The sequence below is a fragment of the Geospiza fortis genome, unplaced genomic scaffold, assembly GCF_000277835.1.
Source record: "Geospiza fortis unplaced genomic scaffold, GeoFor_1.0 scaffold217, whole genome shotgun sequence".
Taxonomy (NCBI): domain Eukaryota; kingdom Metazoa; phylum Chordata; class Aves; order Passeriformes; family Thraupidae; genus Geospiza; species Geospiza fortis.
In genome coordinates, this window is record NW_005054392.1 from 2,539,159 (window position 1) to 2,565,957 (window position 26,799).

The following is a 26,799-nucleotide window of genomic DNA, read 5'->3' on the forward strand; positions in this document are numbered from 1 at the left end:
TTGTTTGTTTGTTTGTTTGTTGTTTTTTCTGACAAGGGAATGTCTTAGATTGTATTCTGTAAAAGTATCCAACTGGATGCCTCTACAATCCATGTAGTGGAAGTTATGGGAAACATTCTATTGTTCGGGGAGGCACAGCACTGTATCTTTAATTTTGTACCCGCGCCCTGGGAGCAGCTGTCCTGTTAGGGCACAAGTAACAAAACTACGTGCTGCTGGCAGAAGTGAGCGCCTTCTGACTTCCCGACTCCTGCTCACGTGTGCTCAGCGCTCGGCAGGGATTGCGTGGCTGCCGAGTGCCCTTTCACACAGCCTCCTCCAGGCAGGCTTAACCCTTGGAATGCGCACTTGTCTTCCTCACGCTCTCCTCTCGCTAAGCTCAAGAAAAGAAGCCGGAGCACAGTCTGACGGCAGACTCCCTCTACAGCTAAGCTGATTTAGCAGCACATTGCATCCTGCTTCACAAAGTCAATCCTCAGGTAGCCCCCACCATCAGGCGGTGGCAGCGATGGGGACGGGTGCAGTACAGGGGTGGGAAGGGTGCATTGGCTGTGGAAAGTAGGCGGATCCTCTAGCTAAGTTTCCCCTTACAGTGTCCGCAGGCACGGAGAGCCCCGATCGCTGCACTTTTCTTCAGTTTATTCGGTGGATTTGTTTGTTTGCCTGGTGTCAGTTCCTTGCTCCTGGGCGAGCTCCCAGCTCCGCAGGAAATGGGGAGCGGTGCCTGCTGGTACCGAGGCAAACAGGGATAACTCCACTGCACTTGTGCCGGCAGTGGGACTGGAATTCTGCGGGGCATTCCCCTGGCAGTGCGCTTGTAAATATTTCTGCTCAGTCCTGGCAGGGCAGTCACCTTTCTGGCTGATGTTCTCACTCGTGCTAAACAAGGGAGCACTTGCTGCTTCCTTCTTCACACTGATGTCTGATTGTGCTTAATGTGCCTCAGCCTGTATTTCATTTGGTAAAAAAGTGAGGCAGAGAGGGAGGGAGGCTTTCAAGCTACATTAGTTCTAGTAATGTAACCGAGATCTCTCCTGCAGCCTTTAAAAGGTTGTATTTCAGGCTCCTGAATGAGCATGCTGGATCTAGGAATGGGTGTAGAGAAGTACTTAGGGATGAAAATCACCAGATAAAAATCAAAGTTCCTAATGATTGAAAGCCTCAGTCAGCACTACTCTGTGAGAGAACTCTGTGGTATCTGCATTCATCAGCGTGTCTGTATTTTCTGAACCAGCCCTACAGTGACAGTCTGCTGTAGCTGAAAGCAGCCAGCCTGCTCTGATTCCCAGTGCTCAGATAGCCTTTTTCAAATGAGAATACTGCAGATACTAAAAAGTCAAAAAATGGAAAATGTCATTGGAACAAATGGATTTGAAATGAATTGAAGACTAAATGAAGGCTTCTCAATACACTGCAGCTTCCTGTGTACAGAAGGGTGTGCAGAGCAGCAGGCATGCTACTGCACCTGGTGAACTAGCCTGCTCTTTTGCTTCAGGCTAGCGAGAGACAGGCAATGAGTTACTTACACGTCTTATTTCAGATGAAAAATTCTATCCAGATTAGTATTTTCTGGTGGAAGGCTGTTGGAAAGTGATGCCCAGCTAAACAGAAGTGGGAGAGACACTGGGACAAACTCAAGGGACACTTATGCTGCTGGCCTGTTGGGTGCATGACAGTGAGATGTTAATGCAATTTCTGTGGTCCAGAGAAACTCAGAAGCAAGCTGCACATACTGACACAGAGCATAGGAATTGAGGAATATGAAGATACTAGAATGAAGAAGTTTTTTTTAGCGTGAGTTTTGCCACTCAAAATTCACAGAAGACTAGATCCACTGGTGTCAATATCCACCTGGGTATCAGCTGAGCCCGCACAGAAAAAGTCTTGCTGTAATCAGTGATAGAGAAGAGTACAACAACAAAAAATGGCCTGTTCTTTCTAGATATGCTTTTAATGACTATTTTTTTACTGGCCCCATTAGTCTTGGCATTGCCCAGCATTTTTAGTTTGTTCAGTTGTGATATCCTTACTGTGTACTGCAATATTTCTTACATCTCACACTTCCAAGGTTCCAAGGTAACGCTTTAACAGACCTGCTGTTCGTTCCTCCCTCTTTCAAAGTAAACTTTGTCCCCCTTCTCTTTTCTGTGCATGTTGCCTTTGCACTGTTTGTCCAGAGTACTCCAGGAGCTGGGAGGCTGCAGCCATGCTCCCTTCCCAGGCTCTCCTGCCCGCTGTGGTGTTTGCACTCGCAGCCCTTCGGGCCCTTGCCTCCGACACCTTCCTGGCAGCCGTCTACGAGCACGCCGTCATCCTGCCACATCCCACCCAGGAGCCCGTTCCTGCCAGCGATGCTTTGGCCCTGATGAACAGAAACATGGATGTCTTGGAAGGGGCCATCAAGGAAGCTGCCCAGCAGGTACGAGGGCTGCCATGAGGGCTGTCCATCAGTGTTTTCTGCTCCTGCTGACCCTCCTGGTTGTCTGTTGATGGGTGCCCTTTAAACGGAGCCTGTTGTGACAGGGTGCCCACATCATTGTGACTCCTGAAGATGGCATCTATGGCTGGCAATTCACAAGAGAATCCATCTACCCCTACCTGGAGGATATCCCTGATCCAGCGGTGAATTGGATACCTTGCACTGACCCCTCAAGGTGATTCCTTCTGCAGTGGTTTTGGTGATTTCAGCCTGTTATCTCATGGAGTCTTGAGCAGCTCACATTAAATTACTGCTAACTGCTAACATCTCTGACATAAGTTTTAATTAAAATTAATTAATTATGAAGGTAGTTAAATGGTTAAATATATACCATGTCCATGACTAATTGATGAGGGAAACATTAGGTTTGTTTTTTTTTTAATTAAACACTTTAAATAGAAATTCAAACAACATACAGAATTTGGGTTACTAAAAGTTGAGGAAATCTCTTCTTTTGATGCCAGAAGATATCCTGCTTCTTGTTCTGCTTTCAATTTTTCCATACTATTTTGAATAGAACCGACTGTAAATTATTAACAGTAGTATTTCTTTGACTTTTTGGTTTGTTTGTCTTTTACAAATGACATGTTGAAACAAAAGCACACAAATCATTTTTGTGGACAGCCAGGAAGTAGTCTCTGAGCAGATAATAAGACGTGACGATGTCAGTAATTAAAGTCCAAACTTCTAAATCATAAAAACCCAGGAACTTTTAATCTTGGTTTTCCACAGTTAAAGTAAGATAAAGTCTGAATTGCTAGAGTCTCTGTGCTGTAGAACATGATCTGTCATTCAAGCAGCATGTTTCAGCAGTGACAAACTAAGTTATAGCTGAGGACGGGAATTTAGACTCCTACAGCATGCAATACGTGTTCAGCAACGGAATTACAGCCATGGTCTGCCCTTTTCACCATGGCTTTCTGCACCTCCTTGATGAGGAGCAGGTTATTGTACCTGTGAGGAAATAATAATTCAGTGCTTCCAAGAAGAAGAGTCACAGTTGCACAGGGTGTGCAACTTTTTGCTGAGATATAAGTAGCTAAAGCATGCAGTCTTTCATTGAAGGTGGGGTGTGGGGTGGCAGCATGTCTAAGCAGGTCTTTATTCTAGTGCATCACACAGGTTTAGCAGAGGTGATCCGAGTGCCTCCTCACTGTTCCAAATCAGGGGTTTCCCTAGCAGCTTTTGGGAATATAACATTTGCCATCAATGTCTGGCATGCCACATTCCTGGTGCTGTGTGTGTATCTTGCATGGAGGTCCTCCTTGTGTGGCCCACGCACACCTTGCAAAGCCATAGGCATTGCCACACTGCAAAGGGGAATGAATGGCTGCTCTCTTTATGGCCTGGCATGGATGCTTCAGAGGTGCTGCTAGTTTCTGGCACATGGACACTGTCATATCTCAAAATTAATAGCCCACTGCTCTTCATGCCATGGTTACAGGTTTGTGTGCGCCTGTCTATGGGAGGAAATGAACGCTGAATTGCCTTGACCATATCACCTGCATTATCCCACAGCTCAACCCTGCTTAGCGTGCTAAGGGCCCATAGCTGCAGCCCTCAGGTGTCAGTATGCCTGATGCTAAAATATTTGCTTGTATGACACCAAGCTAGTGTCTTCCTCTGCCCAAAGATCGTTGTCCTAGCCTTTCAGAGGATTATCTGTTTACTGCAGAGCATGTTCCAGGTGCTGAAAGAGACTGGCAGGCATGACTCTGCAGAGGCCAAAGAGAGGTCTCCAGGGCCTACCCCAAGGTGCAGGAAGCAATCTGAGGAAGCACTGCAGCAACTCAGTGTATCTGCCTACTCTGCCATGGCTGCAGGGTTGGAGATGCTGCTGGTGTGACCTCAAGTACTGTGGAAATAGACACCACTGACAGCACAGGATTTGTTAATTTTGTTTTTCTCCTTCCCTAAAATACATTAGATTTGGTCCAGCACCAGTGCAGGAACGACTCAGCTGCATGGCCAGAAATAACTCCATCTATGTGGTTGCAAATATTGGGGACAAGAAGCCATGTGACTCCAGTGATCCCAAGTGCCCCAGGGACGGTCGCTACCACTACAATACCGATGTTGTCTTTGATGCACAGGGGAAACTGGTGGCTCGCTACCATAAGGTAAACTGGCCTTGGAGAGACCGAAATTAATTTTCCCCTACTTCCAAAATGTCTAGGTTTGGGAAGAGAATTAGATGCCAGTCATTGTCAACTGTCAGAGTTTTGTTTTTCTTTATAATTTAAAAGAATATCTCTCTTGGTATGAAGCGTCGATGCCAAATTTGCATTTGCTGTCATGTTTCTCAAAACAGACTGGAATGAAAAATGATTGTTCTGCTGCAATTTAGTGGCATATGGTTTTGGTAGACTTCCTCAGTTCATTAGCTTGCTACTCCTGTAAATTCTGCTGCTTGAGAAGCTTCAGTTTTCAGTGCCAGCTTTTCACCAGACTACCACTTCATGTTCCAGGATTTCAATGTTCATGTCCATTTCATCGTAGATGAGCAGTCTGACTTCAGAGAGGCAGGACCTTTTTTTCTGATGCTGTTTTGGCACAGTTTTTGCACAATGGGAATTGTTTGGACATAGTAAAGCAAGTGAAAATGCCAGATGGGTATAAAAAGAGATGAGGGTATTGGGTCATTTGCACCAAATGGAAGTTCCTCTTTCAGTATTATATGCATACCTGCCAGTTCCATCAAAGCTGTTTATGAATCATGTGCCAGATAGCATGCCAGTGTGGGTAGAGTGAAGTGAGTTTATTTCATACACTTTGGGCCCAGTATTTCATCTAGTTGTTTAGAGAAAAGATGCCAAGATATCTATTTGTGAGCAAACTGGGTGAATGAAACACTGATAAAAGCAAGTCTGTTCCCCAGCCTGCTATGGCCCAGGTGCTGAATTACAAGTTAAGTAAACTTGAACTTCTTTTCTGGCATGGTGTCCATATTTACTTTCAGACCACCTGGACATTTATAAAGGACTCTTGATAAATATGTATGTGAAGGAAGAAGGAAAATGTTGGAAAGCTGAGGATGTCACAAACTTCCATTTTTCTGTTGGCTGAGATCATCTGCCTTTCCCCCATCAGTACAGCCTTTGTCTTCTACTCTGCAGTGTCCCAAATACTGTCCTGTGCTTCATGCTGGTGCTCTGTACTTCCAGTGTTTCTGGGCATTTCCACACAAAAGTCACCGGTTTTGTCTCTTGGCACCAGATCCCCCATGCTTCCCTTACATTACTATTTCTCTTCTGGTTGCATTTGGGTTGCCAGAAATATAAACTAGGTGGGGGGAGTGGATAGATTATTGTTATGCAGATGACTCCAATAGACCTGAAGGCAGCTGGCTGCTTTCCTAGCTAGATCCCAGGGCAGTATGTAATATGTGTTCCTTATTTTGGGTATGATGATCATATAATTTTAGCCTGATTTCCTACCTGTGAGGGCTTCCAACACAGGTCAAAAATTTTCTCTAGTCATTCTGAACAGCTTTAGGGAATGACTCCAAGACACATGGTTAGTAAGTGCCTCTAACTGGTTTCTATATTTTCCTTCCCCTACAGTATAATCTCTTTCTAGGAGAAACTCAGTTTGATTATCCAAAAGAGCCAGAAGCTGTCACCTTTGAGACTCCTTTTGGGAAGTTCGGCGTTTTCACTTGCTTTGACATCCTTTTCTATGAGCCTGCCGTGGTCCTGGTGAGCAAGATGCAGGTGGACACCGTGCTCTTCCCAACAGCTTGGATGAATGTCCTGCCCTTTCTGACTGCAATTGAGTTTCACTCTGCCTGGGCTATGGGCATGGGTGTCAACGTCTTAGCTGCCAATACTCACAACACCAGCATGGAAATGACAGGTAACTTCATTTTCACTCTGTGGAAGAATCTTTATAACCACAAATCTCTTATTCCCCTTTCTACAAAGTGATTTTGCCAAGGACTATAATTTATTTCTCTGGAAGTTGAAGCATCTAGTCACCAAATTTTAAGGCTGATAAATCCTGTTCCTGTTGGTTTTATAAAGACTCAACAAAACTTGTAGTGTTTTATTTTCTCTAGCTTCTTAGGATTATCTTTTCTTTTAACGGCTCTAAATAAGTAGTAGGTCACTGCCCTTATGCCTGAACAGAAATTTTGGTGTTTTTTAAGGCTCTTTTCCTCTCCACTTATAAGTCTATGATTGAATGCCAAACTGTAAATATACTGGTAAACCAGAAATGTGGCAACATTTATTCTGCCAAATGAGATATTTATTTTTATAGCTGTATTTAACACTGCTTCAGAAAACCATTAAAAACACATGTTCAGGCCAGTTGTAGTAACACTGCTAAGAAGTCCACATCTTCATTTGAAAATGTAGCATTGGTTTTTTTTTTAGACCTCAATTTATGGAATAGTATATTTCAATTAGACTAGTATCTTCACTGAGCTGTGCAACCAGAGTATTGTTTTGGGGCTTTTCATTTGAAATGCCTGTCAGGCTTCTGCAGTGATGGGTATGACAGACCTTTGATTTCCCTCTGTTGCTTGGTGCTGGTCAGATGTGAATCCCCCATGACAGGAGGAGGTCTCAGTCAGTGTAAAGGGGGCTGGACAGTTGCTATCTCCTGTTCATGGGCAGGCCTGTGATACTTGCCTATGTTGTGTTTTGGATTGTCTCAGTCAGTAGCTGGTCCTTTCACATTAATCAGCTGAGAAAAAAGGAATTATCAGCTCTATTGCACACAGGGGAAAAGAGAACTGACTAGGCCATAAATATAATCCTAAAATAACATAAAAAACCAGACATCCTCTGCCTTTGGCTACACTGAGCAGACATTATCTAGAGGAATAAATGCTATTCTTTGCCAAAGTATGAGCTCCGTGTACTGAGTTGCTAATGGTCACCTTTGTTAAGACTAAAATTACTGTAATCTGTGTAGAATAGTGGATAAGCTATCAGTAGAGACAATTAGAAGGACAACATGGTATTTAAAATTCTTCTTGGACTGACTATTGTGCTCTCCTCAGGGAGTGGCATTTATGCACCAGCTGGAGCCAGAACATACTCCTACAACATGAAAACTGAAGATGGTCACCTCCTCATTGCTGAATTAGATGCACACCCTCGTCTTTCTCCTGCCTCCCCACCTGCTGTCAGCTGGAACTCATATGCTTTGAGTGTTGAAAGATTCTCACAGAATGACCATGAATTCACAGGAATCATCTTTGAAGATCCCTTCACTTTCACAGACCTCACTAAGCCTGGGGGGAATCTCACTGTCTGCCAAAAAGACCTCTGCTGTCACTTGAGCTACAAGATGGCAGAGAAAAGAGATGATGAAGTTTATGTGCTGGGTGCTTTTGATGGCCTTCATGTTTTTGAAGGACAGTACTATCTACAGGTAATTCTTTGGAGGGGTTATTTAGGAAGCTTATTTACAGGGAGAAACCTTAAGCTCTGTGGTGGAAAAAGAGAAGACAATGACTCTCTTCTATGCTGGAGTCCTAGTGCACCTTTTGTTAGTAATGGAAAGAAGTTGCTAAAACTTCCAAGCCTATTTGCCTTCAAATCCAACAAATGCAGTAGAGAGGTCTCTAAACCTCTTCTAAATGCCCAGAGTGCACTCACTATTTTTGGGGTATGTAATATTAGCTAAATTTAGGTTCTCTTCTGTGAATATCTACAGTAAGCATTCTGAATCTCCTCTGTATCACAGAATACTTGGGATTGAAAGGGACATCTGAAGATCACATAGTCCAATCCCTCTGCCCAGGCAAGGTCACCTAGAGCAGATTACACAGAAACACATCAGGGTGGCTTTTGAGTGTCCAGAGAGGGAGTATCCAAGACCTCCCTTGTTATCATCTTATTGCAAAAGTCCCATACCTTCTTGGTGATTTCTCATGGACGTCTCCTCACAGCACAACCAACAAACGCCAACTCCCTTCTCACCCAGCTAACCCACTCTTTTGTAGCACTCGTTTTCTTATTGTACACAGCTGTGTCCTATTACATGCAGGCCTGTTTCTAATCTTTGGTGATTAGTACAGCTGCAACTCCTCAGGGGTGAGATTACCTTCTGCACTATTTTCTTACATTCTCTCCCCCCTTACTCCCTCGGCAGCCTGTCCTGATGCTCTGCCACCCTAAATGTAAAAAAGTTCTTCTTCCTCATGTTGAGGTGAAACTTCTTGTGTTTTTATGGCTATTGCTCCTCTTCCTGTTGCTGGGCACCACTGAGAAAAGCCTGGCACCATCTTCTTGGCACACACCTTTGAGATATTTGTATGTGTTTATGAGACATCTCTCACTCCTCTCTAGACTTAACAGGCCCAGCTCTCACAGTCTCTGCTCATAAGAGAGAAGCTCCTCATTCCTAATCAACTTTGTGGCCTCAGCTGGACACTCTCCAGTAGCTCCTTTTCTTTCTTGTGCTGGAAAGAAAGAGGAGCCTGGGCCGAGTACTCCAGATGTGGTCTCACTGTATTTTCAGCAAAGAGTTGCTGTTAAAAATCAGTTGATCATAGCTATCTTTATGAGATGCTCTGATAAGTTAGGATCACAGAGATGTTAATTTTTTGGTCATTATCCAAATCATAGCAATGAAGCTTACTTAAATGGCTTACGACTTTTAGTGGAAATATCCTCTCTTCCTCTCTTTTAATCAAATATTTGGAAAGACAGTGAGCTACATCCTGGTTGAATTTGCTTAAAGCCATATTTGAAAACATCCTTTGCCTTCATAATTAAGTTATTGTGCCAGCAGATTATACTTTTTTTTAGTTACTTCTGTCTGTCAGCATCACTATTTTGTACCAGCTGGTACAGACTCTGGGATATGAGGGGAGGTGTTATCCAGCAAACAGCTCATCTAATACCAGGAAGGTAACTTGAATAAATTCAGTTCTTGGTGAGCTTGGTTGTAAAATTTATTTCAGTGGTTGTGGAAGTTGCCAGATACTCTCTGCCAGAAATGAAAGTTCCGCAGAATACAGGAATTTCTACTCTTCATTTTCCCCCTCAATATTTTTTTTCATTTCCTCGGAATATTTTCCTTATTTCTCTTATTTGCATTTCAACACAAAACCATATTTGCTGATGAATAATACTTCTGATTTTTTGCAAATGTGCTTCTATCCCCAATACCAGACATGTAGAAAAACTCCATCACCTATCAGCAAAACCAGACAACATCCTTCAAATCATTCCTGAATCAGATGAGTGCTAGCCCTATTTCATATTTCCGCATGAAGACAATAAACACTTATCAGCTGGATAATTAACTCTCAAGACAAAAGGGAAACGTTATTCCTACTTTACTGTGCTTCAACTACTAAAACAAAACTGTAACAAAAGATGCTAACTTCATCTCCTTGGCCTATATTAACTAGGATTTGGACGGGGAACATCAAATTCAGACCTCCCAAGGACTACCAGGCCATCTAATAAAGTGTCATTAGCAACATACACAATTAGCAGTAAGGGGACCTGGATGTGCACTTGTACAATGTACCTATGTGGAAGACTTTTTTTTGTTTGCCTAAAATTTCCATTCACAAACTCATCTTACTAAGACATGTGGGAAAGAAACCTTCAAATAAGACAATTGTCGATTGAAAGAGTTAATGAAAGGGACAGAATCGGGCTTCAGAGATGAAATAAGGTGCTTTGGCTGCACTTATGTCAAAACCAATTTATTTATAAAATTATAAGACTAAGACAGTTTATTTGTAAAATTATAAGACTAAGGTCTGGAATACACCCAATCAGATCAAGGGGTAAAAAAATAAGCTACAACTGAAAAGGAGTCACCCAAGAATTATGAAGAAGATCCTGTGACTATCACCTGCTCTGATGCACATTAGCTTTGATGACACAAGGCACCAGTATTACCATCCTGCTTACATTGTTGTCTCCTCCTCCCCACAGATCTGCACTCTGCTCAAGTGTCCCAGCACAAACCTGAGCACATGTGGGCAGCCCGTGGAGATGGCTCAGACCAAGTTTGAGATGTTCTCCCTCAGTGGCACGTTTGGCACCAGCTACATCTTCCCAGAAGTGCTGTACAGCGGGGTGCAGCTGGCCCCTGGGGAGTTCGAGGTAACGGGATACCCTTGTGATTTGTCAGACATCAGTGGTCAAAAAGCCACTGCAAGAGCAACCTAGTTGTTACCAGTCCTCTGTCCTCTGCCTTCAGTTCAAGGCAGCATTATTTCTGCCTGATTTTCCTGGTTGTATTCAAACAGTAACAGACAATTCTCTTCTGCCTTGTTCCCCAAATCCTCTAGAACAAGATCTCCCTCAAAACAGAAATGTAGTTTTTCTCAGCCTTCCTGCTAGCTCCAGTTGAGATTGGAGCTCTCTCAACTAGATCAACATTACTGAATGTATGATTTTGTGTTTGCCATACAATAGTACTGCTTTGATGATGCTCCTGCTTATTTTGCTTTTTCATAACCAGGTGCTGGCTGATGGACGTCTGATAAATCGGAATACTACATCAAAGCCAGTTTTGAGTTTAACACTCTTTGGGAGGTGGTATGAAAAGGACCCTCCATCCACGGATCAAGCTTCAGCATGATTTCACTGCAGATCCTTCAAGCTTTCATCTGCTTGTTTCTGTAATGCTAATTAGTCACAAATAATGGTAATTAATAGTAATATTCATAATTAAAATGGCATTCTATTTTTCTAGTTGCCTTATCTAATGGCATAGTTACTGCACTTTGATTTATTGACTTTATTGAGCAAAAATCAATACATTGCTGGAATGTTGTGGATGAATTTTTATATGGTAGATTTGGTTGGCATAGGCTTGGCCTGTGAACAATAGAAACACTGGGAACAACAGAAAATAAATTCTTCTGACTTTACTGGTGTACGATTCAGTGGGTTGTGCCCCAATGAAAAAGAATTTTTAATTATTCGAAATTTTTGTTGGAATATTCAAAGCCATTTCCACAGCACTGTTCCCACCCCATTTCTGAACAGCCACTTTTGTAAACAAGAGATTACCAGAACCTTTGAAAATTTTAATTTCCTTGGAAAAGGAAAAATAGTCTCAAAAATATGTTCCTTCAAGGAACAGTTATTCAGCTCAGCACACTGCAGTGTGTTATCATACCATGGCCTAACTCACAGTTGGATAAGTCTACTTTAATCTTTCTGGCCACATTTTTAGGATGTGGAAAATCTCCCTAGCACAGAATTTTAGACAACAGTTTGTGTCACAAATGCTCAAAACAAGCAATTTCTCAGGAGCATGTCTGTGTTCCCATGGAATGGTTGCTCTTGCCGGTGCTAGGGAGAGCCGGGACTGCGCCAGCAGGTGTTGGGTAAGGGGAATGAACAGCTGGTGCAGCTGGGACAGGCTGGCACATGTGAGGATGTGGGCCCTGCAGACTGTGTTTCTTAGGCAGGTGGACTGGATTACTTTGTGACTGCCAGCTAAGATTTCTATCTGTGCCCAATTCTGTTGCTTGTTGTGCAGGTTTGCTTTGAAGTACAAGCATTACATTTAATCTAACAGCATTAAAAATAGACTTGCAGGAGTTTGGGTATTGTTTGTTTGTTTGTTTGTTTTGGGTTTTGGCTTTTGGTTGGTTTTTGTTTGTTTGTTTTTTCTGTTGAAAAGAAAATTACAATGTCAGAAATTTCAAGGTAGCAGAAATAAATACACTACTGTGGGATTGGAGAACGCTGAAGCTGTGGAGCTTGAATTGTTCCACTGACTAGAAAATATACCTAGACAGGCCTTTTCTAACATAAAGAAGAAAATAATGGCTCACACATTTGATTCTGTAGAGACTCCCAGAAGGTAATTACCAAAGGATGTTTTGAAGTCTCAGAACATCCCATGAAGTAGGAGAGAAGCCACTTTTTCCATTCAGTGCAAGAAACCTAGCACTTCTCCTTTTCCCATTCCCTTTCCCCAGCTGCATTTGGCTGTTTTGTCAGCTGTGGTGGAAGAATTCACATCAGTAAGATAGGGTTTTGATGCTAGTTGCCAGGAGGCAGAAGCTTTTTAAAAGCCTCTTTATCCAGTTTGGCTCAAAAGGTGTTCCTGATAAGCAGTACAGAAACAAAGATCTTGCAAGTGTCCCACTGGTAGGGTGAGTAGTTTGGTGTAATTGTTGGTGTTTCTGAGAAGCTGGTTATTGTCTGCAAAGGGAAGGGAGCATGTTCTTAGGCTGAGCTCCCTCTGGTAAGCAGAGAAACTATTTCTTGAGGTCACTTTGGCTTGGGTGAGTAGAAGAGCTCAGAGCTGAGAGCTGGGGCAGTGGAGATGGATGGAGGGTGACATTACAGGAACATCTAAGCATGCATTGAGATTGAAATAATGGTTTTGTGAACAGCAGTGATCAAGAAACTAAAGATGACAGGAGAGGCACCCCCCCACACCACCGCCATCCCTATTTAATTGCCTATACTCTAATGCTGGCAGCCAGGGTAATAAACAAGAGAAGCTGGAATTTCTCATTTACAATTACAAATTTTGTCTGCCTGGTATTACTTGAAATCTAGTGGAAAGGTTCACAAGATTGGAATTTTAAAATAAATGGTTATAACCTATTTAGAGAGAATTGAATGGATAGAGGGGGAAGGTAAGTGGTACTCTGTATCAAGAGTGATATTATGTATTTCTGAGTAACTGAGTACTCAAAAGCAAATGATACTAAATGCTTGTGAGTTATTGTCCTGGCAGAGAAGGTAGGAGATGTGGGTACTAACCAGTACCTGCTAGGTACCACTGAAATGAAGTAAAAGCAAGATGACCTGTCCCTCAAGAATGTAACTTGCACTGGGGTGAGAAGGGGGATACAGGGATTGAACATCACCTGCTGCAAGCATTGAAACCCTTAGGAATGTCTGTTAAAAACTGTGCCTGTAAATGCAGGCAGCAGTTTGTCTGGAAAAACATTGTATCTGGCACTGAGGAATTCAAAAGCAGATGAAGAGCTAGTCACAGAAGTCAATCAGTGGTTTTTTAGTTGAAAGGACCATAGCTGGATTTAATTAAGTTGTATGCAGAAAGAATTGAGCTCAAATAAGTAACAATATAAAATCCATGCTGCTGCTGGCCTACTGGGTGCATGACATCTTGCGTACAGTGAGATGTTAATGCAATTTCTGTGGTCTAGAGAAACTCAGAAGCAAGCTGCACATACTGAGACATAGCACAGGAATTGAGAAATATGAAGATACTAGAATGAAGAAATTTTTAAGACAGCCTGTAGCTGTGTTCTGCTAAGCCCTCTGCAGGACAGCAATGGAATAAACTGTCTCAAAGCAGTCACAGTGAATTTGCTCATAGTGATTAATCAGACCTATTAAACACATTTTAATTTAATCATTAGTTTCAGTGAGAGATATGGTGTGATGTATCTTCTTCCTGTTTTGTCACATTTTTCTGAGCTCTTGGTGTGTTCATATGGGTACTCCTCTAATAAACTCCTTGTTTCACATTTATCAGTCATGTCCTGAATGATGGATGCTTGATAAGTAAAAAAACAACCCCAACTTAATCAGTCATTACTGTAATGCTATTTAGACGGTTGTGTGAAAGGGATCATCTGAAACAAGACTCACAACCAACATGCCTCCCCGTGATATTTCTGTAATTGAAGCTCTACACTGTTATGTCCAAATGGGATACAGCATCATCTACAACAACCATCCTGATTATGTTTCTCATTTCCAGTTGCAAAAACTCATCAATGTGTTTTGTTTAACAATAATGTGGAAATATTGTGTTATTACTACCATTTTTTGAGAAGAATCTATTTCTATGTCAAGATTGCTAATATTTTATTGTTCAAAACAGCAGTTGTTTTTCTCTGTTTGTTGGATTTTTATTTTTCTAATCATCAGAAAGCCTGAATTGTAGTCCAGACTACATGACTAAACATTCTTATTAAAACAGCAATTGCATATTTTTTCATTGCAGATTATTATGGGACCAGTAAATAAAGCAGTGAAAGATGTGATTTGTGGCAGGTCTATACATATGCTCAATATTTCTTTGTCTCTGGAATATGGCTTGTGCTGACTTATGCCTGTCTACTCTTTTACCACAATTAGACCTTTTTTCCCCCTATTTGTGTTGCTTTGGTTTTATATCCTTTATGCCATTGGTGCCTGTCATGTAGGAAATGGCAACAGAGTGCATAATGGAAGCCGAATGAGGACTGCAGTCAAAGAGCTCCTCCTGAAACAAAATGTGCCACCACTTTTTGGTCAGAACATGATTTGAATCATTATTTGTATGAAACCTCTGTTGAAATAAAACTTGGAATTGAAACCTCAAATTATTCTGGTTGTCAGTTCTGAAAAACAGCTTGATGACGCCTCCTGACTGCACTGGATGCTATTCAGTGACAGAATTTTTACTGCAACCAGTAAAGAAGTCACTGAGTGACCTGGTATCTCATAGCAGCTCCTCCCTCCCATCTTCTCTGCTTCCTTCTGGTCATGTAACACCAATGGATGTGAAATAAGCTTTTCCCTTTTTCTCCTTGCTAATGATGGGTGGTGCTGCCCTGCAGGTGAATTTTCTGTAGGAATTTGGGGATTTATAGTTTTGTTTCAGACCATCTAGTCCCGGTGAGATGGCACTGTTCACAGTTTTGTTTTCTCTTCTCCCCAGTGACCTGTGTTTTGTTGATGCTGCTGGACCTTAGTGGCCTTCTTCCAGCACATCAGTGTATAAAGATGTGCATGTTCTGGGGCTGTGTCCTTTAAGAGTGGTCAGAGATCTCTGTTTCTGTAATTTCTCCTTCCTTTTCCCCACATTGCTACCATTGCTGGTCTCATGATAGAATAATAGAATTTTCAGGGTTGGAAGAGACCTTTGAGATCATCCAGTCCAGCTGTAAACTTGGCACCACCACTGTAACTCCTAAACCATTAAACCATCATGAAGTGCCATATCCAGACCCCTCTTAAACATGTCTGGGGCTCAACCACTTCCCTGCACAACTTATTCCAATGCCTGACCAACTGTACAGTGAAAAAATTCTTTTCTAATGTCTAACCTGAATCTCCTCTGTCCCAGTTTAAGGCCATTACCTCTAGTCCTCTCATTGCAGGCACAGCAGGAGAGACTGGCCCTCACCTCACTGCAAACTCCTTTCAGGGAGTTATAGTGATGAAGTCTCCCGTGAGCTTCCTCTTCTCTAGGCTAAACAAATCCAGCTTCCTCAGCTGTTCCTCATAATGCATGTTTTCTAGACCTTTCAGGAGCCTTGTTGCCCTTCTCTGGACAGGCTCCATCACTTCAATGCCCTTGTTAAAGTGAGAGTTCCAGAATGAAACACAGCACCAAAGTGCAGCCTCACCAGTGCTAAGTACAGTGGGTGATCACTTCCCTTGTCCTGCTGGCCGCACTGTTGTTGATACAGGCCCATATGCCATTGATCTTCTTGCCCACCTGGGCACACTGGTGGCTCATACTGAGCCAGCTGTCAGCCAGCGCTCCCATGTCCATTTCTGCCAAACAGCTCTTTAGCCGCTCCTCTCCCAGCCTGTAGCACTGCCTGGGGTTGCTGTGACCCAAGGGTAGGATCTGGCACCTCCCTTTCTTGAACCTCCTGCAATTGTCCTTAGTCCATTGGTCAAGTCTGTCCAGCTCTCACTGTAGACCCTTCCTATCCTTACACAGATCAGCACTTCCACCCAACTCAGTGTCATCTAGCCATTTTTTTACCCATCCAAGATTTTTACCATGATCCTTTCAAGGTCCTCAATCCCATATTCTGGAGCTGGTGAGACAATGGGAGTTCAAATATTCTCCAAACTCCAGCACTGATTACCGCTGCTGTGTGCCATATGAGCATTTTGTTTCCAAATGTAAATAGTCACATGTGATGTAACAGTGACACGTCTCACATAATGACATGTTTATCAAAAGCCCCAGACAATGTGCTCTGATTCATGGAAGCTCAACATTATTGCTGCTAAAGCCACACTGTCTTAAAACATTGTTCACTGTTTGAGTCAGTTACTGTGTGACCACAGACTGATCTCAGTCCAGCAAGGGTTTATCCAGTGTGGTCCTCTTCCCATGGGTACAAACTCTGCAGACACTGTACTTGTCCCCAGGGAACCTGGGTGATAGCACAACTCTCTCCCAAAGAAAGGATCTGGATTTAAGAGAAGTTATGGCACCTGGGAAGGTCTCACCTTGCAGAAAGGATTCAGCCGGAGTGTGTGGCCAGTCTCAAAGCTGAGAGGTGGCTTCTTCAGGTTTGTTCACTGCTGATACCAGTCCTCTGGATAATGGAATGTGTGTGCAGGTGATGTAGGATCCCAGCCCTGAATGTGGTGAGTATCTTGAATCCAGGATTTTGTTCAAGCCATTGTGGTTTGGTTAAGGTATGTTGAGTATTTTCCTACAGAAGACTGGCAGAAGCCATAATGACACTGAATTCTTTTTGCTGCAGAGATTGCATAACACTTATCATTGTGAAATGTGTTATTGTGAGAAGTGAGTCAAGAATACAGAAAGTAATCCTGTGCAAGTCCACCCGTCACCCACATACCAACTCCCTCTGTATAAAAACAAGGCTGCGTGTAACCACCGATAACAATAAACACTTCTTCGAGGGTAGTGCAGAAAAAACCCTTTCGTTACCTGACTGCTGAGTCAGAACCACAGAAGGTAAGAAACTTGGGTGCCAGATACAAGTGATTTTTGTGCACATGCAGCTTTAGCTTCAAGATTTCTGCTGGAGTGACCTGTAGATATAAGAAAGCACATTGCAATAAGCAAAATCTAGAAATAGTGTGTCCTATTCATGACGGTCTTCCTACAGAGATTTTTTGGGACCAGAGATCTTTGGGGCTTTGTTATTGAGCGGTGGGTGTGCTGATGGTTCTGCTCAGACAACCAGCCTTCCTTGCAGCTCCTCCCTAGGATATGCAGCAGCCCCCAAAGTCCCTGCTACTCCGGCCTGTGCTGTGCTGAGCTGGGGTGGCACAGGTATTACCCATGCTGGGGTACCTACGTCTCCCAGCACCTCATGCCCTTGAGTTTGAGCAGGAGTGTGTTCACCCTGGTCTCTGCTGAGATTTCCCAAAGTTGTTTTCCTTCTGGGACTCAGGGTTGCTTAAACTGTGTTACTAAAGCAATACTATGCCTGATTTTTTGGTATATCTGGTAAGTAACGTGTTTTTTCAGCTGCATCACAGTGGTGGCTTCTGAGTGACTTCCCTGTGTTGCTGTGAGGCAGAATTGCTCAATGCTGGCCGCTCTCTTGCCTTTGATGCTGAGTCTTTCCGGACAGGGTGATTACATGGGTGTCATCTTTTAGCTACCCTGGGGAATTCCCAGCTTTTGTGCAAGACTTCCTCTTTTTAAAGCCCACTGCCTTTACCTGCCTGCCACGTCCCCTTGGGTGACTTCCAGGCTCCAGACATGGGGCTTCCTAGCACTTGTGCCTCTGCTGTGCTTTTGGTGCTATCTGCTCTGGAGCCCTGTGCCCCGAACACAGATGTTGCAGCCATCTGTGAGCACAATGACATTTTAGAATCATAGACTTGATGAAGTGTTGGCTTCTCCTGAGGAGGCCTTGGTGCTGATGGAGAAAGATCATTCTTTTGGGTGACACTACATAGGGAATAGGAAGATTTTGCAAGGAGGAAGAAGGGGTTTTTATAAAATTTCTTCTATGTGGTAAATGACAAGTCAGGTTACATTCCTTTACCCTCACTAAAGTACCACAGGTCCTAATTAAGGTTTTTCTAGGGATCATCTAAAACTATAGTAGCAATATTCTATTTACAAAATACTATGCTAAAAATTTATTTCCATGAGAAAAAATGGTGCTTTCCATGAGTAATTTCAAGTTGCTTATTGTACAAAAACTTCATTTTCTTTTCATCGTAAAGAACAAAATGTGTTGTCAAATTCTTTCTCACAAAACAAGCAAGTCTGTTAGCTCTAGGCAGAGAGGTCAGCACAATTCAGGGGGTAGTTTATACTGCAGTGTGATCCCAGTGGGGAGGACACTCACAAGGCACCCACTTGAACTGTAATAAGCCATTGGACAAAAGCAGGAGGTATGGCAGGACCATGTCTCATAAACATCACTGAATTGTCTGCACCCTGGAGCAAGAGGGCTGCACTCCACACAGGTGGTCTGTCTTCAGTCGTGGCTGAAGTTTCCACTGATGGCAGCCATGTGCAGTAAGGTGATAGGGAGTAGTGTGTCCTAACCAGGGGAGTCTGGGCTTTCCCTGAGATGGGTTCAAAAGCATGGAGAGGGATGTGCAAGTGAAATGTGCAAGTGCTCCTTCCAATGAACCCCTTGTAGATTAACATGGCTTCTGACAAGCTCTCTTAGCCTTTTGTTCTACTTTTTATTTAAAACCTTTCATATTGGAAACAAGATCAAATTCCGAGAAAAGCTTCTTTGACTTTTTGCCAGAAATCTCTCAGATTACTCAACAGAAGATTATTGCCAAAGCAAACCTATTAGTCGTTACTCCTCCTCTTTCTCTCCAGTTTATATTCCCCATGCTGACCCAGGAGCTGGGAGGCTGCAGCCATGCTCCCTTCCCAGGCTCTCCTGCCCGCTGTGGTGTTTGCACTCGCAGCCCTTCGGGCCCTTGCCTCCGACACCTTCCTGGCAGCCGTCTACGAGCACGCCGTCATCCTGCCACATCCCACCCAGGAGCCCGTTCCTGCCAGCGATGCTTCGGCCCTGATGAACAGAAACATGGATGTCTTGGAAGGGGCCATCAAGGAAGCTGCCCAGCAGGTACGAGGGCTGCCATGAGGGCTGTCCATCAGTGTTTTCTGCTCCTGCTGACCCTCCTGGTTGTCTGTTGATGGGTGCCCTTTAAACGGAGCCTGTTGTGACAGGGTGCCCACATCATTGTGACTCCTGAAGATGGCATCTATGGCTGGCAATTCACAAGAGAATCCATCTACCCCTACCTGGAGGATATCCCTGATCCAGCGGTGAATTGGATACCTTGCACTGACCCCTCAAGGTGATTCCTTCTGCAGTGGTTTTGGTGATTTCAGCCTGTTATCTCATGGAGTCTTGAGCAGCTCACATTAAATGACTAAGATCTGCTAATTCTTTAATCTATAAAAATTCACAAGTACTGTAGAAATGAGATGAATCAAAAAGAGTTCTTAATTAAATAGTAATGGGAATATGTCAGGTAAAAGCATTGAGACAGTTTTACTTGCAAAAGGACAAAAATGAGAATGTTTTAGGCAAAATGATTATTTTAAAAACATGCACAAATTTATTGATTCAGATCACTTGTGAAAACCTTCTGTAAGTGGAAGCTATTTTATTATCATGTAGCTGCATGGATCAGACGAGCTGATTCAGTCCTCAGTTCAGGTGGCCGAGTGATTTCTAAACCAAATTGCTCAAAATATTAATCTAGATCTGAAAGAAATATCTTTTGGAAATCCAGCCACTTGCACACCTGCTGTGTTAGGCATAGAGGTGGTCTCAACGTGTGCGGCTTGGGACACTGAAAAGACCAAGTTCATGTCTAAGCTAACCTTTTATTTTCTCTTTTGAGGCTTTATGGAGCTAGATTTCAGGAGTCCTCAGCTCTGTAAATGCTGTGCCCACTTTTTACTAAAGGCATACAGACAACAATTATTTAAAAAGGCTAAAATTTTCTTCTGAATCAGGGCTTACAGCTGCTTGATAATTTGCTTTTTAAGCTATTTAAGATTTATGTCTCTGTACTGATTTATTCTTGTCTTTGCTTTGTGAAGCTCTTCACATCTTTGTATGCATGTTAGCTGGAAATTCTATCCACACAGAAAATAACATTGTAAAGGATACAGGAAAGAAGAGCACAGGGAGGCCATTTTTTAAAGATAAAAGAGACTGGCAATTTAAAATGATGCTATGAACAGAGAAGAAAATGAACAAAACCTATGATTTGATCTATTGCTTTTTCAGCATCTGGGGATGGGCAGTAAATGGAGTAGTAATTCTGAATGCATTACTTTTACGTGGGGCACTTAAAATTCTATAAGACTTTTTTTTCCTTCACTAAAAATGCAATAGATTTGGTCCAGCACCAGTACAGGAACGACTCAGCTGCATGGCCAGAAATAACTCCATCTATGTGGTTGCAAATATTGGGGACAAGAAGCCATGTAACTCCAGTGACCTCAGCTGCCCCAGGGACAGTCGGTACCAGTACAATACGGATGTTGTCTTTGACACACAGGGCAAACTGGTGGCTCGGTACCATAAGGTAAGGAAATGCTTCAGCATCAACCTCTAATTTATTATCAATTAATTTTTCAGCTCTCTGACACCAGTTTCAGATAGTTTATACAGTAATTTTACATTACTATAAAGTGACAACCAGTCCGGGATGATTTGATGATCTTATGGCCAGAAGAAAAACTCTAATTAATTGCTTGACCAGTCAGGCAAATTATTCTCAGGAGCACTGCAGCTGCAGAGTGCATGCCAGCTGCCAAACACTTAAGGGCTACATTTATGACAGTAAATGTTAAGAAAACAGTGACAGAATTTTCCATACTCAATAAACATTAGCTTTTCCTTGATACATTTGTAGCCAACCTAGACAGTGCTTTCGCAGGGGACATCTTGGCCCTTGATCTTAGAGTTAAGCAGCTAATACTGGATGGGCCTTGCTGTCAGGAGGTAGATCGGGCACAGCCACCCCATTTTTTGTGGGGGGGAGGGTCAGCTGGATGGATACAAACCAGCTGTGCTAGCCAGCTCGGTACCTCCACTCCCAGTTCTGTATTAAAGCTTGTCTCAGATGCAAAAGCTGTTCATAATCTTGCCTTATTTTCAGTTTCTAATATGCCATTTTCATCATCTGCAGTACAATCTGTTTAGAAGTGAAACTCAGTTTGATTATCCAAAAGAGCCAGAAGCTGTCACCTTTGAGACTCCTTTTGGGAAGTTCGGCGTTTTCACTTGCTTTGACATCCTTTTCTATGAGCCTGCCGTGGTCCTGGTGAGCAAGATGCAGGTGGACACCGTGCTCTTCCCAACAGCTTGGATGAATGTCCTGCCCTTTCTGACTGCAATTGAATTTCACTCTGCTTGGGCTATGGGCATGGGTGTTAACTTACTTTCTGCAAATACTCACAACACCACCAAGGCAATGACAGGTGAGTTGCATTCAGGAAGAGGGAAATTGTTCCCAGATTCAGAAGCAGGCAGTTTTAAACATAGTGAAGTCTCTAAAAAACAGTGTTTTAATTGGACTAAAGATCTTTGAGATTTGGTACTGAATGCAACAAACAACTTCAGGTAAAAGAATGTTGAATGTTCTGAAAAAGGTAAAAATAGGAAAAAATAAACATTAAGACATTAGACATTTCTAAAAATAGAAAAATAGGCATTAAGTTTTGATAACTTAAAAGTGAAATTTTATTTCAGAAAATAGCACAAAGTTTCACTTAAATTTTCAGTCTCTCATCTAGAGGCAGCATTTTCTGTATAAAATTCAATCATCAGTTAAATGGAGAAAAAAATGTTTTAATCAGAACCTAGTAGTGTAAAACCAAAAGGAGAATTCCACTCGTATACTGAATAAAACATTCTCTTTTTTCTTGTGGCTGCTGAAGACTTAGAGATATTATGTTTTGCTTTGCTCTGAAAAGATAATTAGTTCTGCGGGGGGATAGAATGTAAGAGAAGTGCAGAAGGTAATCTCACCCCTGAGGAGTTGCAGCTGTACTAATCACCAAAGATTAGGAACAGGCCTGCCCTTAACAGGCCACAGCTGTGTCCAATAAGAAGAGTGCTACAAAAGAGTGGGTTAGCTGGGTGAGAAGGGAGTTGGAGTTTGTTGGTTGTGCTGTGAAGAAGAAGGAGTTAGTGCTGTGAGGAGCTGCACATGAGAAATCACTAAGAAGGTATGGGACTTTTGCAATAAGATGATAACATACTGTCTTTTTTTTTCTTTACGGAGAAAAGGATTTAGCTGCATCTGTTACTCTTCCCTGAATCAAAGTGAAAACTAAAAAGGAGCATTTTGGCCTGCCCTAAATAGACTGAGTTTAGGCCATAGCCCTGTGTGTCCTTCAGTGAAGCATAACTCTCCCCATCACTGCCTCCTTTGTCCAATATGCCTCACTGAGATCTATGATTTATTTTTAGATGAACCTAAGTTTTAACGCTAGGGTGGGTGGTTCAGCTTTTCGGTGCTTTAAAATTATTCCAAAACCTCTTAGTACTGTATTGAATGAACAGAGTATCACTACAAAGCAATGCCAGTGTGGTGTGGGGAGTGACTGGCACCCCAGCCAAGCCGTGCTGTGTGGTGCTGCTGGCTAACGGGGGGCTGGTGGTGTCCTTGGCAGGCAGTGGGCTGTTCACACCAGAGGGACCTGCTGCCTACCACTACGACAGTGGCACCGAGGAGGGACGTCTCCTGCTAGCAGAGTTGAGTGCACACCCCCGTCTTTCCCCCACCTACCCCCCTGCCATCAACTGGAGTTTGTATGCCGCGACCATCAAGAAGTTTCCTGGAGAAAATGACACTTTCTCAGGAGCTGTCAGGAAGGATATATTCACTTTCAGAGAACTCAGGCGCAAGGATGGAAATTACACTGTTTGCCAAGGAGACCTTTGCTGTCATCTGGTCTACCAGATGTCAAACAAGAGCAGAGATGAAGTTTATGTCCTGGGTGCATTTGATGGGCTTCACGGTTCTCTCATAAAATACCATTGGCAGGTAATTGCATGTTTAGAGGTGAGTGTGGCCACATGACAACCACCTAAAAGCATTTGTCCGTTACTGTATCCTGGGAACTTCGCTTGCTACCAAATCCAGCTTGTGGTTGCTGAAAGCTCAGTGGTGTTTTGCCTTTCTGCCTCCTCCTCCTCACAGATCTGCACTCTGCTCAAGTGTCCCAGCACAAACCTGAGCACATGTGGGCAGCCTGTGGAGACGGCTCAGACAAAGTTTGAGATGTTCTCCCTCAGCGGCACGTTTGGCACTAGCTACGTCTTCCCAGAAGTGCTGTACAGCAGGGTGCAGCTGGCCCCTGGGGAGTTTGAGGTAATGGGACACCCTGGAGCTGTTTGTTTCAAGGTTTCTCACACTGTGGGGTTGAAAATTGATCTGGCAGCAAAGTCCCGTCCAAGAACTGCTTTCTTTGGTTCTGCTGACCGTAACCCAAGGGGACAGATTTAAACAGGGGGATTGAATCAATCCAGCAAATCTGCTTTCCCACTTCAGATTGTAAATGAAGAAACCACAGCTTTCAGTGAGCTATTTTCTACAGATTTCTCATAATGGTCATTTATGAGAAAAAGAAATAAAATACTCTGAGAAATTGTCCAAACAAGAAAAATTACTTAGGAGTATCATGTGTAAGAGCAGAGATTCTATGCAGTAAAGAATGTTAAAAGTGCTTTTTGAGGGATTTGTGGTGTTTATTTTTTTTTATTTGGTGGTTCATATTTTATTTCTTCCAAAAGATGTTTTCATTCATAAACCTCAGATTAGTTTTATGCAATAGGCTAGATGAAATCCTAATTGATTTCGAAGAAGTATTTAACAGCTTACAAGAGACAATGAAGACAGCAAGAAAGACCTGAAATATTTTAGGGGAAACAAGAGTGATTTTTTTTACCAAGTATGAAGTTGAAAAGCATCATTCACCCTTCATACTTGCTTTGGAATGAGACTTCTGTTAAAGTAGGCACATCACAGAATTTATTGGTATGCTAAAAATATGATGGTGGTCTAATTTTAAAATGATAGGCTGTATTTTCTTAACAAATACATGCTTACCTTTTGTCACCGGGGCAGAAAAAAGTTGTTATGGGTGTTCACAGTTGCTGAACAATGATTTCAAATTGATACATAAAAAGGAACTAAGAAAAGCTAAATATGGCCAGTAGCTTGAAATTATCTTTTTCCATCTGGAAATTGTTCTGGGGCCCACAAATCAAAAAAATATTTCAAATATATCCTAGACGTGCATATAACTTTTGTTACCTTGTATGAGTAGAGAGAATGTAACAAATTAGTTATTCTCACTCTCACCTTCTTACGAGGTGGAGAAAATGGTCTTTATTTCCAAAGACAGAGGAAGGTTTAAGGATTTCTGGGTCCAAGGAAATGTGGGAAGGCTATAATGGGGAGGCTGTGGCAGACCTAGAGAGAACTCTGTGTTTTTTTTTCACTACCATGACTGTTTTTAAAAGTGTTGCATCAAAATATTCAGCATCTAAGACCTATTCTTTCTGTACAATGCAGTATTGCCACTCTGTTAGTTGACTATTAGTGCCATTCTTTCCCTTTTCCACCAGGTGCTACGTGACGGCCGTTTGAAAAGCAAGCGTGGCACGTCGAAACCGCTCGTAACAGTGACACTTTTTGGAAGGCTTTATGAGAAGGACCAGCCACATCCTCTGTGAATTTCCCTGTAAAGCGTCTCCTTAGGAGTTACACACTCACCAGAGACAGGAAGGGAATTTCCTCCTGAGCCATAGCAGTTACCTTGTATGATTCCTGTTCTGCAATACTGCACTTCTCCTCGGCACCTGTGGCAGTTGGGCTTATTTGGGAGAAAGTGATGTGGCCACCCTGCTGTGCGTGCCTTTTTAACAGGGCTTGAGCCAGTGCAATTATTTTTCAGTATGCCTGATCTGTCACATGAACCTTTTAATCATAAATTTTGTTTCCCCCAAGATTTCATATAGATTGATAGGATTACAATAGAAAGAAGACTGATAACAAAATCTATGAGATGTGGTTTGTCATTTTATTGGAGAATAAATTTTCTCCAAGAAAGCCTTTCTGTTCCTTTTGGTCCTTCCTGTTTTTCACTTTGTAGAATCATTAAGTTTCTGCTTTTTTCAGCCTTACAGCCCAATCAACAGGGCCTACTTAATAATCAATGAGCCTTGGCCCCATTCTGACCAAGGCACTGTACAATAAAGAGAAAACCAGATTTGAAATTATCTTGGGTGCAATCTTAGAGAAAGCGGTCCTCCACAACCCACCCAGGTGTTGGGTCTGGCTAAGATAAGATAAAGCACATCCAATTCTGCAGTCCCTCTGATCTTTCACCTCTTTGTGCATAGCAGATGGGTGTTGGGTCCAGGGCACTTCACGTCCAACTTACCATATGCAACACAGTACTCCAACACCTTCTCCTGGGTATATGGATAATTTCTTCAAAACTGTTAAGATAGATGAAATAGGTGATCTTTTAGCACCTGAAACACATTTCATCCTGTAGTGTGTGAAATAGGCCTTATTTTGGATTTCTAGCAATGATGTATCAAACTTGGCAGCCCTGGGCCTCATTTCTGCCTATCATGTTATGGAGCAAATGAGCTTTGTTTGCATCCAATGTTCCTTGGACTGGTCCCTGTCTCCACACTTATCCCTAGCACTTTGCATCTACTGCCATTCTTAGAGCCTGCACCAAGGTTAGTACTGAGCTGTGCTAAATGTGGCATGTAAGAAACACTCTGTGACTTCCCACCCCACACACACCTACGTATGTTATCCAGAAGTTGTTGAAATCACAGGATTTCTGTTTTTCCCTGTGCTGCAGCTTCCTAGCATGCAACCTTAGGGGCTCTCTCTGGGAGTGTTTTCATGCTGGAAATAAAACACTTGAACTTTCACTCAGTGGGGGAACTGTACCACTTGGCAGCAGTTACTCCAAACAGACAGGGATTCTAAGTTGTGCTTGCTGATTCCTTGTTCAGCACCTCACAAGTGAACACAAAAATCTCTCACATATTGCTTGCTGGCATTTCTGAAGTTTTGGGTACTTCCCAGGTAGATGCAGAGCTGACTGTCTTGGGTTGTCAGAGCTTGACACAGTTAGGATACAATAAATATTGCTATTCCTGATACAGGATATCAGGGAAGGACTCTTGTATCTCATCCATTAGCAGAATGTAGACGTCCAGGATTCCTTGAAAATTACACTAAAAGCAAATTTGAAGAATGGCTCACCTGCAGTTTTTGAGATGTGCTGCACAACTTTCCTCTCCCTGAGAGGGTTCCAAGGGTGCCATCTGAGGACAAAGCAAGAATTTGGACAAGCGGAGGATGAAGTTGCATGGACTGTTGCAGCAGCCTCAGAATACCTCCACCCTTTCAATACACAAGAACAATGAACCCTGCTTTTGGGGGAGGATCCCCTGAAGGGATTGCAAAAACCAACCAGATCTTCACCTCACTGACTGGTTGTCACAAGTGTCTAGACAAAGTTCAGATAATGAAATATGAGGTTTTGTAATAAAAGGAAATTTCAAATGATGCAAATTACAGAAACATTCAGAATAGAGAAGCAGAGAGGTAATGAATGCCCGATGCAACAAATGACATTTA

The 26,799-nt window shown here is 42.7% G+C and overlaps 2 protein-coding genes across 2 annotated transcripts; both read left to right on the forward strand.

Annotated features, from left to right (window-relative positions):
- The first annotated feature begins 372 nt into the window (after window positions 1-372).
- On the forward strand, window positions 373-11,152 carry LOC102038583 (pantetheinase). The gene is made up of 8 exons (XM_031060822.1): window positions 373-479; window positions 2,178-2,419; window positions 2,524-2,654; window positions 4,407-4,599; window positions 6,043-6,334; window positions 7,488-7,861; window positions 10,390-10,560; window positions 10,922-11,152. The coding sequence occupies exons 2-8, from the start codon at window positions 2,207-2,209 to the stop codon at window positions 11,039-11,041; spliced, it is 1,494 nt and encodes a 497-aa protein (XP_030916682.1). The 5' UTR covers window positions 373-479; window positions 2,178-2,206; the 3' UTR covers window positions 11,042-11,152.
- Window positions 2,138-24,863, forward strand: LOC102041126 (vascular non-inflammatory molecule 2). Its single transcript, XM_005425680.2, has 8 exons — window positions 2,138-2,197; window positions 18,999-19,220; window positions 19,325-19,455; window positions 20,508-20,700; window positions 21,307-21,598; window positions 22,796-23,169; window positions 23,326-23,496; window positions 24,756-24,863. The coding sequence occupies exons 2-8, from the start codon at window positions 19,008-19,010 to the stop codon at window positions 24,861-24,863; spliced, it is 1,482 nt and encodes a 493-aa protein (XP_005425737.1). The 5' UTR covers window positions 2,138-2,197; window positions 18,999-19,007.
- Window positions 24,864-26,799: the final 1,936 nt, after the last annotated feature.

Excerpts from the sequence above, each read along its gene's own strand:
- LOC102041126 (XM_005425680.2), top strand. The coding sequence starts at position 19,008 with ATGCTCCCTTCCCAGGCTCTCCTGCCCGCTGTGGTGTTTGCACTCGCA. Across the intron at positions 19,221-19,324 it reads TCAAGGAAGCTGCCCAGCAG|GGTGCCCACATCATTGTGAC; the intron begins GTACGAGGGCTG and ends CTGTTGTGACAG. Across the intron at positions 23,497-24,755 it reads TGGCCCCTGGGGAGTTTGAG|GTGCTACGTGACGGCCGTTT; the intron begins GTAATGGGACAC and ends CTTTTCCACCAG.
- LOC102038583 (XM_031060822.1), top strand. The coding sequence starts at position 2,207 with ATGCTCCCTTCCCAGGCTCTCCTGCCCGCTGTGGTGTTTGCACTCGCA. Across the intron at positions 2,655-4,406 it reads CCTTGCACTGACCCCTCAAG|ATTTGGTCCAGCACCAGTGC; the intron begins GTGATTCCTTCT and ends AAAATACATTAG. Across the intron at positions 4,600-6,042 it reads TGGTGGCTCGCTACCATAAG|TATAATCTCTTTCTAGGAGA; the intron begins GTAAACTGGCCT and ends CTTCCCCTACAG.